Source organism: Macaca fascicularis, chromosome 17 (assembly GCF_037993035.2).
Source record: "Macaca fascicularis isolate 582-1 chromosome 17, T2T-MFA8v1.1".
Taxonomy (NCBI): Eukaryota; Metazoa; Chordata; class Mammalia; order Primates; family Cercopithecidae; genus Macaca; species Macaca fascicularis.
Genome location: NC_088391.1, coordinates 89837950 through 89852928, shown reverse-complemented (window position 1 = coordinate 89852928; position 14979 = coordinate 89837950). Strand labels below are relative to the sequence as shown.

The following is a 14979-nucleotide window of genomic DNA, read 5'->3' as shown; positions in this document are numbered from 1 at the left end:
ACCAGGGAGCTTATTACAACCTCTATTCTCTCCTCTAGGGAATGTCATTTTATTTTTGAGGGTGGCTGTTTTTAGTTGCCACCCTCAACTTTAGTTGTTCAGCAGGCTGAATCCCTTACTAAACGGGAAGCCAGACATGCCACTTGGGCCCCGAATGACCACAAGGCTACTCCTGGTTTTCTGCGTAACTCTCCTGTCCTCAGCTGTGCAGTAGTACTTAGGAAGTGATTTTAAAATTGCTTCTTTGTAAGACCAAAAAAAATACGATTCTTTACAAAAATGCACTTAATTGATAACTAGTTATTAAGGCTTCTGAACATTTATGTTACTTAGTTTACTGCATTTTAATAAACAATCGTGTGTGCTCTTCCATTTGAGGGATTTGAGAAGGTAGCAGAATGAAATTCATATGACCCTCAAAGGTCTACTGAAATCTGACTTTTTAGGAAGCAGGACATTATTTGGTGAAAGGAACTGTCTGACGTCTCACGTGTTGCTGAGACGCTGTTTCATTTGGAACCTCATGTGATCTCACAACTAAATTGTGCAGTCCCTCTTTTGAAGTCCCAACTTCACATTTACTCAGCAACATTCATCTTGTGTCAGGTGTTCTGCTGGGTATTGGAGAATTAAAGATGAATAACATGGTCAGATTCTCAAGTCTGGCAGGAGACACAGAAGTATCTTTGAGTAATCTCAGCAGAATGGTACGTGTGCCTGAGACCGGTCTGAGCAACTTGGTGCCAGTCAGAGGGGCCTGGTGCATTAGGGAATCAGAAGTAGTCCATGTTGCTGGATGGTTGGAGAAGGGCAGAAGAATCCAGCAAAGTTAGTACAGTTGGTCACAAAAGGTCTTAGGTCATGCTGAGGAGTTTGGATTTTATTCTGGTGGCAATGAGGCGTCATTGAAAGAATTTCAGCGGAGGCACGATGCTGTCAGATGAGAGATTTAGAAAGACAAATGGCAGCTGTGCAGAGAATAGATAAGAGAGATGATAGAGGGAAGATGGGCCTACTGGTTAGGGTGCTGCACTGTGGTTTGTGCATTTTTGTACTTTGTACTCTGTACTTTGACATCAGGCAGAGTGAAGGGTGGCTCTGTTGAAGGACCAGAGAAAGAAATGGGGGACCATGCAGGTGCCCGTGAAGAGGAGCAGTTAAAGAGGCAGAGAAGGCCCCCCCACCTCAAGACCACCAAAAAGATGGATTATAGAATCTGTGTTAGGAGAGCTTAGGCTCAAATAGTCCATGAGAAATGTGTAATTCTCTGCTCGTATCAAGACTCAGCCCAGCCCCTGCGGTGAGTCACGCCTGTAATCCTAGCACTTTAGGGGGCCAAGGTGGGACAACTGCTTGAGCCTAGGAGGTCAAGGCTGCAGTGAGCCACGATCACACCACTGCACTCCAGCCTGGGCAACAGAGCAAGACCCTATGTCTTAAAAAGCAACAACAACAAAAAAAACTCAGCCCTTGTAATGTTTTAAATGTGTTCCTTGGGAATTGGCTTTCATTAAACTCCTTCCAGAAACCTAAATGGAATTCCTTCTTCAGCCTCTCTGTCCTATGCTTTGCTCATTTTCTTAATTATTAGCGAATTAAACATGGAGGCTCTTTAGGCAGCTGTTCCCTGAATATGGAATTTGTCTGACGTTAATAGAACGTCGTGGGTTAACTGCCAAGACATGAACCGTGAGGTAAAATGTGGAAACGCCCTGTGTAAATTTTAGTTTCCAGTCTAGCTTGGTACTGAATCCTCTGAAAAAGCAAGTCATATGCTCTGAAACAAATGCATCTGCCAGATACTTGGAAAGGTTTCATCACCTCTGCGCTCAGCAAGTTTCAGCGATGTTCGCAGAGTTGTTGAATAGTAATGTTTGATACTGCACTCGATACAAAATATTTAATGTACAGACCAGTGCAACCATGTGGGGTTTCCAGCAGATACCAGAGGGGCATAATTCTGCAGAGACGTGAGGCACCATGCAGTTTGGCTGAGGCCTAGAGACAAAAGGAAGGAGCTCTTGTGAGCCATCTAAGAGGGAGTAGCTTGCAATCAGAGATAACTTTAGAACATGGATGTGGACGCTATCCATTTGGCCCAGCTGAGAACAATAAAAATTGAACCCAGGGTTAACTCAGTGAGGGAGATAGGCCAGGCCCAGGGAATGCTCCTGAAGAGCTCAGTCTTGGCTTGGACCTCCTGGGCTTTGCTTTTTGGCTGCATCCAGGTCCCCCCATCTCCTGAGCCCTGCCCCCGCCCCAGGCCCACCCTAAGAGCTGCCCTTCCTTCAGCAGATTCAAGTACTGTTTCTCTGACAAATGCATGAAGTCCTCAGGTGTTTGAAGGGATAGTTCTAAGTAAATGAAAACAAGCACAAAAATAAGCACAAGCACGGATGCTTTACATGAGATTACAAAGAGGAGAGAGGATTGATGGCTCCACAGTTAAGCCTAAGGGTAGACTGGAATTGATGGGGTCTGAGGCCTGCTGAGCTTCTGTAACAGGTGGTCACTGTGGACTCCGGGTTTCCTTCTCTCGGATTTTAGGTCATCCTCAGTCCTCAGAGAATAGACCGTCTTAGAGGCAGGACCCCAGGTACCCTGAAATGCCCCTCCAGCTCCCTAGGTTTGCAGTCCTGCTCTCACTGACAGTTCACTCCTAAAGAGAAGCATCTTCCCCTCTCCTGACTCAGTGTCTCAGTTGGAGTGCGGTGGTCTCCCCTTTCTTCGGGTTGGCTCTCGAGAACTACCTGGGAGGCTGCTGGGTACTCCCCATCTCTTCCTGCCTCAGAGCCTGTGCTCCCCTTTTGGACTGTCCCTGATGTTTGTTTCTCTGTTGAGGGAGGAAACTCCCAGCTCTCTTCTCCTTTGAACAGCAGAGATGTGGAGACACTCTGTCACCGGTTCCAGCAGCTGGCTCAGGTTACAGCCCACCCGCTTCTTTGGGAGATTGTCTTTAGCTCATGGTCCCAGGGCAAGGGTGGGCCTATTGTTGGTCTTTTAATTAAAATTTTATAAAATATGATGTTTTAAATATCCCATGGATTTGCATACTTCCCACCAGGAATTAAGAGGGCTATTTTGTTATAGTTTAAGCCCATTGTAAAGTAGTTAATAAAAAATCCAGTGCCATGAGTTGAGAAGGTTAGAAAAATAAGATACATCTTTGTTAATACTCACCGTTATATTTATTTAAATCTACGTAGTGAATCTTCCCTCCTTTTTACCCAACAATTCTTTCCATAAAGAAAAATAATTAAGGTAATGCAACCGTGATTCAAAGCAAATATGGTATTCATCTTTTTTCTTTTTTCTGGATGCCTTTTATGTTTTAGTTTCTTACAAAGCAATTTCCAGCACTCAGATAAACCATTTGAGAGGAACAGACTTAGAATTCCATACTCATAGAACTGTGGGATTTTTAAACCACAAAGGAAACCTAGAGATCCTAGAAGAGTGTTCTGTGGATGTGGAAAGTTCAAATATCCCCCAAGACTGCACAGCTAATTAGAGGCAGAGCTGGGGTAAGGACTCAGGTTTCCTGGCTCTCAACTCAAATCTCTTTCCAATATCATTTCTCAAATTCTAACATCGGAAGTTGACTGAAACGATTCACTTCACATTTCTTGTGGTTTGAAACATGAGCTTCTCAGAATCTTCAGCTTCAGTGGGGCCAGGGTAACTAACGTGTTGGCTGCCACCGATGGAGGCCACACAGAGCCCCGGCCAGGTTGGGGTCAGGAACGTAGTTAGGAGGGAGAGATTCCACATTTAAGCTGCAGAGACAGCAGTGAGTGATGATAGAAGCAAGAAACGCCAGAGGCCCCAGGGGTCGGCCCAGGTGAGGAAACAGGTACCTCCACTCACTCCCTTTAGGTGGGCCTGCCCTGCTGCCCAGGGCTAAGTGGCTTCCCACAGTGGCTCAGAAACATCACAGTAACCCCAGTGTTTGGCGGGGATCATTTCAACTAAGAGGAAAAAACTTTTTTTTTTTTTGAGACGGAGTCTCGCTCTGTCGCCCAGGGTGGAGTGCAGTGACCGGATCTCAGCTCACTGCAAGCTCCGCCTCCCGGGTTCACGCCATTTTCCTGCCTCAGCCTCCCGAGTAGCTGGGACTACAGGTGCCCGTCACCTTGCCCGGCTAGTTTTTTTGTGTTTTTTAGTAGAGACGGGGTTTCACCGTGTTAGCCAGGATGGTCTCGATCTCCTGACCTCGTGATCCGCCCGTCTCGGCCTCCCAAAGTGCTGGGATTACAGGCTTGAGCTACCGCGCCTGGCCTTTTTTTTTTTTTTTTTTTTTTTAAGTAAAAAGGATCTATTTGAAATTTGTCATTCCAAACTAGACTTGGAGAAAGTTGTAAATTTCACTCTTTTTATTCTGGGAGCAACTCTGTGCTTTTCTAGCTCATTCTGTTAAAAAAAAAAGAAAAAGAAAAAGAAAAACAAACTGTCCCATAAATATTGAGACTGGGGCTCTCAGGTGTCTGTGCATCCTCATATAAGAACTTTGGGAAAGGATGTCACCCCTTTTTCTTCCTTTTTAATTATGCCTGTGATTTTGTGGAACTTCCTGTAAGACTCCTGTCCATATTTACTGAAGGTAACTAAGAATTTCTCAGTGTCAAAGGCCACATGTTTAACCTAAGTAATGATACTGACTGAAAATAATTTGCCTTCTATTATAATAGCTAGGAAAGAGCTTTTATCTATCTATCTTTCTATCTGTTGATCATCTATCTATCTATCTGCCTTTCTTTTTTTCTTTTTTCTTTTTCCTTTTCTTTCTTGCAGGTGCATACCTTGGTAAAGGGCTTTTATTTTGAAATTATGTTTATGCTGTGGGATTTCTATCCCAATAGTTATCTGAGATGCTAGCAATGTTTAGGTTTAATTTTCAGACACATATTACACTAATTATGGTGTGAAATGTTTTTTTCCCCCTTCCCTTTTCAAATGTACAGATTTCTTAGCAGAATGGAAATGGTTTGTTTCCAGACATAGAAATAGGACTGGTATGCTTTGAATACCCACCTTGATGTTGATTTATATAAAGTGGATATAAAGGATATAAACCCATCTTTTAGCAGAAATATGGTTTTAACTGATAGAAAAGTAGAAAAGAATACCACAGCTATGAAAAAGAAAACTTGGCTTATTATTGAGAAGCGCTTTAGTGCTTTTGGAGTATAAATCTCTTAGTATTGACTTGGACTTGTCTGTAAGCCAAATAAATAAAACTATAGAAATTTAATGTGAATCAGTTTGGCATAAAGTAGATGATTATCTGAATATGACTTTTAATACATAAAATCTGTGGAGAAATTAAAACAGAGCGTTCACTCATGCTATAGTCTTCCCTTGTCAGTTTCTATAATGGACCAGATAACTTTTTGTAATAATAGGGGAAAAAAACTTACATGCAAGTAATGGTTGTTATTGGTAGATTCCTAGTTCTGTCTCCATTGACTGTTTTATTCATTCTTTTCTTTTCTTTTCCCTTCCTTCCTTCCTTCCTTCCTTCCTTCCTTCCTTCCTTCCTTCCTTCCTTCCTTCCTTCCTTCCTTCCTTCCTTTCTTTCTTTCTTTCTCTTTCTTTTCTTTCTTTCTCTTTCTTTTCTTTCTTTTCTTTTGTTGAGACTGGGTCTCGCTCCATCACCCAGGCTGTAGTGTAGTGGCCTGGTCACAGCTCACTGCAGCCTCGAACTTTTGGTCTCAAGAGATCCTCCCATTGCAGCCTCCTGTGTAGCTGGGACTCCAGGCGCATGATACCATGCCTGGGTAATTTTTTTATTTTTAGTAGAGACAGGGTCTCGTTATGTTGCCCAGGTTGGTCTCGAACTCCTGGTTTCAAATGATCCTCCCACCTCGGCCTCCCAAAGTGCATTTGCTCATTCTTGAAACATTTATTGAGTATTTAGCACATAGCTAGAAATAGTAAGACGTATCTCCTGTTCTCAAAGGAATTTGCAATCTGATGGGGTAAAGAAGGGCATGTGGGTACAGGAGAGTTTTAGATAATGGAGTTAGGGTTGACAAACTGTTCAGACGGGTCTCAGAGTGGTTTATAAGGTCACCATGGTACAGGATCAGACCTCGGGTTTGCAAGTCCAGAGATGGAATTTGGTCACCCAGAGTGTTTCAGGCTCGGGAACTGACTTGTTGCAGGCAACCCCAGAAGAGCACAAACCAGAATGTCATTTTATTTTATTAATATGCATTGAGAACTAGAATTCACAAGCAGATCAGAATATTATATTGGCTGTGTATTTTCTCCCAGTAGGAAAGTCTAAATGGGAAGCATATTATAAATAAGTGGCTCGGTGAGACTGTACTCAGAGCAAGGGCAATGAATTAGAAGACCTTAGCAGCTGATGGTATCAAACATTGACGGCCCCATTGGTGCCAAGCCTAGTAGTCCTCCCCTCCCCCATGGGTCCAGCCTAATAGGTTCCAGCCTTTCCTTTATTATTTATTTATTTATTTTTTGAGACAGGTTCTCATTCCGTCACCCAGTCTAGAGTGCAGTGGCATGGTCTTGGCTCACTGTGACCTCCACCTCCTGAGTTCAAGCGATTCTCATGCCTCAGCCTCTGAAGTAGCTGAGACTGCAGGCGTGCGCCATCACGCTGCCTGATTTTTTGGTAGAGATGGGGTTTCACCATGTTGGCTAGGCTGGTCTTGAACTCCTGATCTCAAGTGATCTGCCTGCCTTGGCCCCCACAAAGTGCTGGGATTACAGGTGTGAGCCACCGCGCCCAGCTCCAACCTTTCTCTTAAACAGTGATAGAGACACTGACAGAATTCCTCTAGCCATGGAAGCCTGGTTCTTTCTGTTGGCCTATTCTTATCCCAGATATGGAATTTTAGTGCTGTTTAGTTCAAGGTCAGTGAGAATTCTAGGCAGTTTTTCCTTTGACTTAAGTTTTTAGTTCTAGGATTTAATAGATTTATTTATTTATTTATTTATTTATTTATTTATTGGCAAAGAGTTAATCTCATTCATTATATCTCAATTTTGTGCTTTGAACTTCCCAAGGGCAAGTTTATCTCCATGTTTCTCTTAGTTTTGTACTGAATATAACTTGTGCTCATCCTTTACAATTTAGCTTAAGCTAATTTTAGCTTTCCCTCAGTGTACCTTTTCTCGATGTCCTCTTCTCTACCTTATTGAATTTAGACTCCCCTATTTTTTCTCTCATATCCTGTGCTTCTGTGCTCTTTTCTCTATACTCTTCTGTACTTACCATACTCTAATAATTATTTCCTCATCATTCTCTTTCATCAGACTGTAAGTTTTAAAAGAATAGCAACTATATTTTATTAAAGTTTGTGTCTGCAGCTTCTAGCTCAGTGTCTGGAAGAAGGTAGGGACCCAGTAAGGTGTGGATAGATGGATGGATGGATGGATGGATGGATGGATGGATGGATGGATAAAGTAATATTTATGCTGAGTCCTTAAGTGATCAGTAGAATATTTTTCATAAGACACTACAAAATACTCTCAAGATCCAACAGGCATTTACTGCATCTTACTTGACCTCTTTCGTGGCATTGAGTAGAAGGGAGACTGTGGAAACGAGATTGCAGCATAGTGTATCTCCTCAGTGCTTCTGTCGTAACTCTGTAGTGTAGCTAGTATTTGAAATCCATTTTCATGAAAATGGCAGTATTCTTCAGTACTATAACTTGGAGGTATTCCTAGTGTCTTACAATCTTGTTTTGGTTTTCTGTTGTTTAGTAACAAACCACCCCAAAGCCTAGTAACTTAAGACAATAATTTATTATTTTTTGCAATTCTAAAATCTGGTCAAGGCTCAGCTGGGTGGTTCTTCTGTTTTACACTGTAGGAACTGGAATGTCCAAGATATTTCCTTGCTCACATTGTGGTATCTCGCCTGGGGTGGCTGAGACCAGCTGGGGGATGGTGGGGCATCTTGTATATATCCTCTCTTTATGGGTAGCTTGTACTTCCTGTTACCATGGTGGTCTCAAGATGATAGAACTTCTTATATGGTGACTGGCTTCCAAGAAGGAGGTAGTGGAAGCTCCCAGTTTTTCTGAAGGCTAGGTTTGGGTGCGGTGCGGTGGCTCATGCCTATTATCCCAGCACTTTGGGAGGCCAAGGTGGGAGGATTACTTGAACCCAGGAGTTCAAGACCAGTCTGGACAAAATGGTGAGACCCCCATCTCTATAAAAAATATAAAAATTAGCCAGGCATGGTGGTTCATGCCTGTGGTCCCAGCTACTTGGGAGGCTGAGGTGGGAGGATCACGTGAGCTCAGGAGGGTGAGGTTGCACTGAGCTGTGATTGCCCCACTGCACTCCATCCTGGGTGACTGAGTGAGATATTGTCTCAAAAAACACCACCACCAACAAAGGCTAGGCTTAGAACTGATGATCATTCCTTCTATCTCATTTTGTTGGTGAAAGCCAGCCCAGATTTAGGGAGAGGGGAGACAGACTGTGCCTCCTGGCTAACAAGGGGAAACCCTGTCTCTACTAAAAATACAAAAAATTAGCCGGGTGTGGTAGCAGGTGCCTGTAGTCCTAGCTAATTGGGAGGCTGAGGCAGAAGAATGGCATGAACCCAGGAGGCAGGGCTTGCAGTGAGCCGAGATCGCGCCACTGCACTCCAGCCTGGGCGACAGAGTGAGACTCTGTCTCAAAAAATAAATAAATAAATAAATAAATAAATAAATAAATTAAAAAGAAAAAGAAAATGAAACCTTAAGCTCAGTTATTGAGGTAGACAGGATGCTACCCCTGCCTTGTCATTTTATTTAAAAGAAGCATTTAAGCCTAATGAACAAGAACAGTTCTAATGTCCCTTGGAGGGGAGGTTTCCCAGTTCATAGATTTGTTTAGCAATTACTGATTGAGGATCTTCTGTGTGTCTAGTTATCTATGCTCTTAGGCACTGGGGATGTGGCAGTGAACAAGAACAGATGTAAATGACAAGAGATGGGTGGTGGTGATGGTTGCACAATTGCATGAATATACTTAAAGCCACTGTATACTTCAAAATGTTTAAAATGGTAAATTTATGTATATTTTACCACAATAAAAGCAGTTAAGGCAAGTAAGACGCTATGTCATGGGACTAGATCAAGCACTTGGGGGTGGGATGTTAGGGACTTTGAAAGGGGCCTCTACCCTGCAGGAAGGGCTGGCTGGAGGGATCTGTGGGCGCCTGATCCAGAAAGAAGCAGGAGCTGTGACCCAGCCTGGCTTTGGAACTTGAGGTTGCCAAATGGAATCTGTTGTGTGTGACCGAAGGAGGCAGCTGCACTGGATGGGGGAAATTGGAGGGACTCTGTGGGTGCCAGGCCCAGCTGCAGGGCACACAGCTGCACTCTGAGGCTGGCACCTGCCTCCTTCACTTACCCAAGGCTTTTCCTCCTGTTTTTGTTTCCAGACGGCCATCCTGAGACGACAGGGTCGATACATATGCTCAACAGTGCCTGCGAAGGCGGAAGAGGAAGCACAGAGCTTGTTTGTTACAGAGGTAAGGCTCTTTCCTGTATTAATTTACATTTTAAAGTCATTTCCCCCTAACTGCCTCTTTTTCTTTAAATTTCAAAATTGTCAAGAAAGTGTCAAAGGGTAATTATATTTCTATGATGGATGTTTGAATATGAGAATAATGTGAAGTTTTCAGACTCTGAAACTTGGACAGAAATGTCCACAGGGGCTATTTCTTTTTTACATTTTTATTATTTTTAAAATTTTACTTAGTTGGAGGGGGCTATATCTGACTTCAAAAAGTGAATTCCACAGAATTTATCTCATGGGCTTAAAATAAGCAGTAACTTATAAATGAATTCACTGGAAATCTGTGGGAGGCCTTGTTATTGATACTGTTTTTAAGGGTGACACACACACTTATGTATCATTTATTTCATTTATACGAAATATTTGCAAGTTATTTTCGACTAGTTTAGTATTCATGAAGTACTAGCTGATAATAAGCGAGATCTATTACTAGTCAATATATATTATTATATATATTGATTACTTTATATATTCCTGATCAAGATACATTGATTAATATTACTTTTGTTTGAAAATACAAATAAAATTATGGAGGAAAGAGAAATTATTTACTGTTTTATTTTTATTTTTTGAGACAGAGTCTTGCTCTGTTGTCTAGGCTAGAGTGCTGTGGAGCAATCTCGGCTCACTGCAACCTCTGCCTCAAGTGGTTCTCCTGCCTCAGCCTCCCGAGTAGCTGGGATTACAGGTGTACACTACCACGCCTGGCTAACCTTTGTATTTTTAGTACGGACAGGGTTTCACCCTGTTGGCCAGGCTGGTCTCAGACTTCTGACCTCAAGTGATCTGCCCACCTTGGCCTCCCAAAATGCTGGGATTACTGGCATGAGCCACTGTGCCTAGCCAGAAAGAGAAATTATTATAATTTAGGTTGTTTGCTTCAGTTTTCCCCCTTGGAGTGTTTCTTTTTTCCTTCAGGTAATTTTTGGTAGGAAGGATTAATCAGGTGTTTTAGTTTTGTTTCTTTAAGTTTCTTTAAAAATAATGATTTTTTAAATCCTGGTTTTTCTAGTTGATATTTAGATCATAAATATGCCCATCAATGAAACTGATTTTTATATAGCTTATATAAGGAAGCTATATATACTCTTATAAATAAAGACCAATTAAATAACAATATTTAATTTCCATTGAGATTTTTTAAAAATTAAATATAAAATTAAAAAAATGTTAAGTGTGTTCTCTCATCTTTCTGAGAAAGTAACTTCCTTTCTTACCTCCTTTGCTACTATATTAGTAAACTTAATTCCAGACAAATACAGCCAGATGTGTTTGTGAATGTAGTTATAAATGTCTTTTTAAGGCAGGTAGTGGCAAACTATTACCTACAAGCAAAATCTAGCCTGTAGCCTATTTTTGTAAATAAAGTTTTATTGTAAAGCAGCCAAGCACATTTGTTTACATATTGCCTATGGCTACTGTCACCGTGCAACTCAAAGTTAAGTTGTTGTAACAGAGATCATATGACCCTCAAAGCTGAAAATATTTATGATCTTGCCTTTTGCACATAAAGTTTGTTGACCCATGTTTTAAAGCATGTGGCAAAATTATTAATTGCTAACTCAGTTCTCCCAGTTGATTAAAAAAATATGGTTTTTTGAGGGAGAATTCTCCATTAAGTTATTTAATCACTGCAGGTTGAGCAATAGCTGCTTCATCCTATGCTGCTGGAGCCAACATAACTAAACACTTTTGGGACCCTTCCACTTGGGTGGAGTGAACATCACTTCCTCTTCATCCTCTGATCCAGAGAATGACCTAATGGCTTAAAACAAAGCAAAACAAAGCAGAAAAAAACTTCAAAAACTTTTCAGTGTAACTTCAAAATATTATTGAATTTCACAGGTTTGAAATGTTAATCATGTAATCAGTCAGTCACATTCCTGTCTTTTTGGAGGTACAGTTCTCCAGATCTGGATTTCTGGACTCCTTATCTCCTAGACTTTCTACATCCCCGGAGGAGTGGGGGTTTCTTGCCTCATTCTGTGCTTCTGCTTTGGAATTTAGCCAATGCCTGCTATGTAGATAGTCAACACTGGCTTGTTAAATCAATGGATCTCTAAATACTTAGCCAGATTCACTGTGGAGTTTTTTTTTTTTTTTTTGTATGTGCAATTCCTTATAATTATAAATATTTGAACATAATAAAGTGTAATTATTTTCCCCATTTTGCCTAAGGTATTAAAATCTTGGCCAGGCGTGGTGGCTCACGCCTGTAATCCCAGCACTTTGGGAGGCTGAGGCGGGTGGATCACAAGGTCAGGAGTTTGAGACCAGCCTGACCAACATGATGAAACCCCGTACATACTAAAAATACAAAAAGTAGCCGGGCATGGTGGTGTGCGCCTGTAATCCCAGCTACTCAGGAGGCTGAGGTAGGAGAATCGCTTGAACCCGGGAGGCAGAGGTTGCAGTGAACCGAGATTATGCCACTGCACTCCAGCCTGGGTGACAGAGCAAGATTCCATCTCAAAAAAAAAAAAAATCTGGGCTCTCTTCATAAATGCATTTCATGCTGGTTTATTTAGTTTTTAATTGGGCAGGTACATTTTATACTTCAGAATAGTTTTAATGTCCTGCAGGAGACTTGGTGGTACAACTTTAGTTCCAGTGCTTGTTGAAAAACCACTGTGGCTCTTTGAAGAGAATAGGATCACGCCTACGAGACCGTGTCATACGTAGTCAGGCCTGACTACTTAACTGTGCCAGTGGACCTAGGGGCAGTAGTGGGAAAATCCAAAACTATGGATTATTATGAAATCTGATTGGTTTTGGAATGCAATTTTGAGTGTATAATACTTTAAATGTGAAAATGCTTTGAGAAATCTAAAAACAATCATTTTCAAGGATAAAGTAGCATTTTAAAATATTCGTGTCTACAGAGTAAAAAAATGGAAGAGTTGGCCAGCTCCAAAATGTGACTCTGCGCTTAGCCCTTCTCTGCTATTTGTTCCACCTCTCAGAACGATTTTAAAAACTTACATTACCTTCACATCACACCCTTGCCAGTAGAGTGCTTATTGTAGAGCCTGGCACAAAATCAGCATTTACTGCTGTTGCAATTTTTATTTTCATGATTTTGAGGTGGAGGGATTTGCTTCAGAAAGCCTTCAGGCATGGCCTATGACACAGATGGAAAGGTTGACAGTAGAAACGATGAAGTGAAAGAAGCAGAATAGAGATGTTGTTCATGTTAGTTACAGCCGGAGTCAAATAAACTAGATAAGGCATAAATACATTGATCTACCTATATTTTCATGGATTCACTCCTGCTTTCTTTCCCCCCACGCTGAAGTCTGCACATATATAGTCAAGTACTGACTGTACAGAAGATCATTTGAACTAAGCTGATTTTAACTAAAATTCTATAGTTTTTGATTTTGACTCATTCATATTTGAAGATCTGGTGGATGTGGCATTAAAATCTTAGGCTTTATGCACTACTGGAGGATCTTCATGGGTAGATGAACGACAGACACCAGGCTGGCCCATTGAATCTGTCATGTGGCAAGGTAGTTTGAATGAGGTCTGTGTAGGTTAGGTTACTAATAGAATCCTTGGTAGTGCAGGACTACATTAAACATTCTGTACACACACAGAGATGAAAATGTCATCATGTTAACATTAATTGGAATCTAAACCTTTCTTCCTAATTATTTCACTCTTTTCCTTATGAATGGAAAGAAAAACTGAGGGCAAATTTACATGAGAATATTAACTAACAGAGCTAGCTACTTCTAGTATTAGTAAATACCATGAATGCGTCTTTAAGTTCACGCATCCTGTTCACTTTCATGTCATAGTAGAGGCCACATGGCTTTTTAAGCACCAGGTGCTTAGTCTGAAATAGTCCATTGTTAGGTAAATGTCATAAGGTTAGATGAAGTTGTCTACTTGTAAAACCTGCTCTCAGATCATTAATGATGATAACTTAAAGTGATACTGCCCCCAAGGGTAATGTTTCAGTGGTTCAAAGTCCCAAGCTTCACAGGAATCTCTGGTGGTGGAATTTCAGGCATTAGCTGGTTGATGGGAAAGATTTTTTTTTTGATGTTTGTATGGGTATGCCTTCACAATCTTTCCCAAGTGTTTTCCAAAAGTCGTCACATACCTCTCTGTTTTTTACTTTCTATTTTTCAAATCCCCCTTCAATAGTGCATCAAAACCTATAACTCTGACTGGCATCTTGTGAACTATAAATATGAAGATTACTCAGGAGAGTTTCGACAGCTTCCGAAGTGAGTAAACTATATTATACACATAGGGAAAAGTGTACTTGAAATGCTTGCGGGGAGGTATGTAACTTCCTATGCAATCAGAGTAATTGGGGAAAACATTTCTGGATGGTTTATGTGTATGTGGTATAACTATTGTTTACAGGGCCTTTGATTGTAAGACTCAAACATGCTGCTTTGGTATTGCTAGGTAGTAATAAACGTGTGGGTGGTTTAATTATGTCCAGTGGTTCTTTTCAGGGTACCACTGATAATAGGTGAAATTTTTTCACTATGAAATATAACACAAAGAAAATGTAAGTGTACTGAAATATGCTGCAGTGTATTTTTTCCTTGAAAAGAATATTTTGAGGAAGATAATTATAAAGAGCATTTTACATTGAATAAATTTTATGTTTTAAAAAAAAGTAAATCAAGAAACAAGCATTTTCCCAGTTAAAATTTTTTTTTTTTACCTCCTTTAAAGTATTAACTTATTCTAGACCGTACCAAAAGCAAGTGTATTTAGATTGAATAGTGGTGGCTAAAGTGAATCAGGTATTGCCTTGACAGACTATCTGTTATAAAAGGGTCCATTTTGTATTGCTTTAAAGGAATACCTGAGGCTGGGTAGTTTATAAAGAAAAGAGATTTATTTATTTATTTATTTATTTATTTATTTATTTATTTATTTTTGAGACAGAGTCTCACTCTGTCACCCAGGCTGGAATGCAATGGCACGATCTCGGGTCACTGCAACCTCCACCTCCCAACTTCTCCCACCTCAGCCTCCTGAGTAGCTGGGATTACAGCCATGTGCCACCACGCCCGGCTAATTTTGTGTTTTTAGTAGAGACACGGTTTCACCATGTTGTCCAGGCTGGTCTCAAACTCCTGACCTCAGGTGATCCACCTGCCTCTGCCTCCCAAACTGCTGGGATTACAAGTGTTAGCCACCTTGACTGGCCAAGAAAAGAGATTTATTTCACTCATAGTTCTGCAGGTTGTACAAGAAGGATAGCACTGGCTTCTGCTCAGCTTCTGTTGAAGACTTTTGTGCTGCTTCAAAACATGATGGAAAAGGTCAAAGGGGAAAGTTGGCACTTATGAAAAGAGACCAAAGAGGAGGAGGAACCTCACTTTATAACAACCCATTCTCTTGGGTACTAATCCATTTCAGCAACAAGCAATCCCATCTTGCCAGGAACAAGAA

At 41.1% G+C, this 14979-nt stretch overlaps 1 protein-coding gene across 50 annotated transcripts in view; it reads left to right on the top strand.

The window, feature by feature from the left end:
- DOCK9 (dedicator of cytokinesis 9) overlaps positions 1-14979 on the top strand; it is a 296947-nt gene that overhangs the window by 146882 nt on the left and 135086 nt on the right. For all 50 annotated transcript variants that reach the window (XM_045377312.2, XM_065533432.1, XM_065533429.1 and 47 more), the window contains exons 3-4: positions 9416-9505; positions 13708-13790. In XM_045377312.2, the coding sequence (XP_045233247.2) occupies positions 9416-9505; positions 13708-13790 (173 nt within the window). The remainder of the gene's footprint in view (positions 1-9415; positions 9506-13707; positions 13791-14979) is intronic.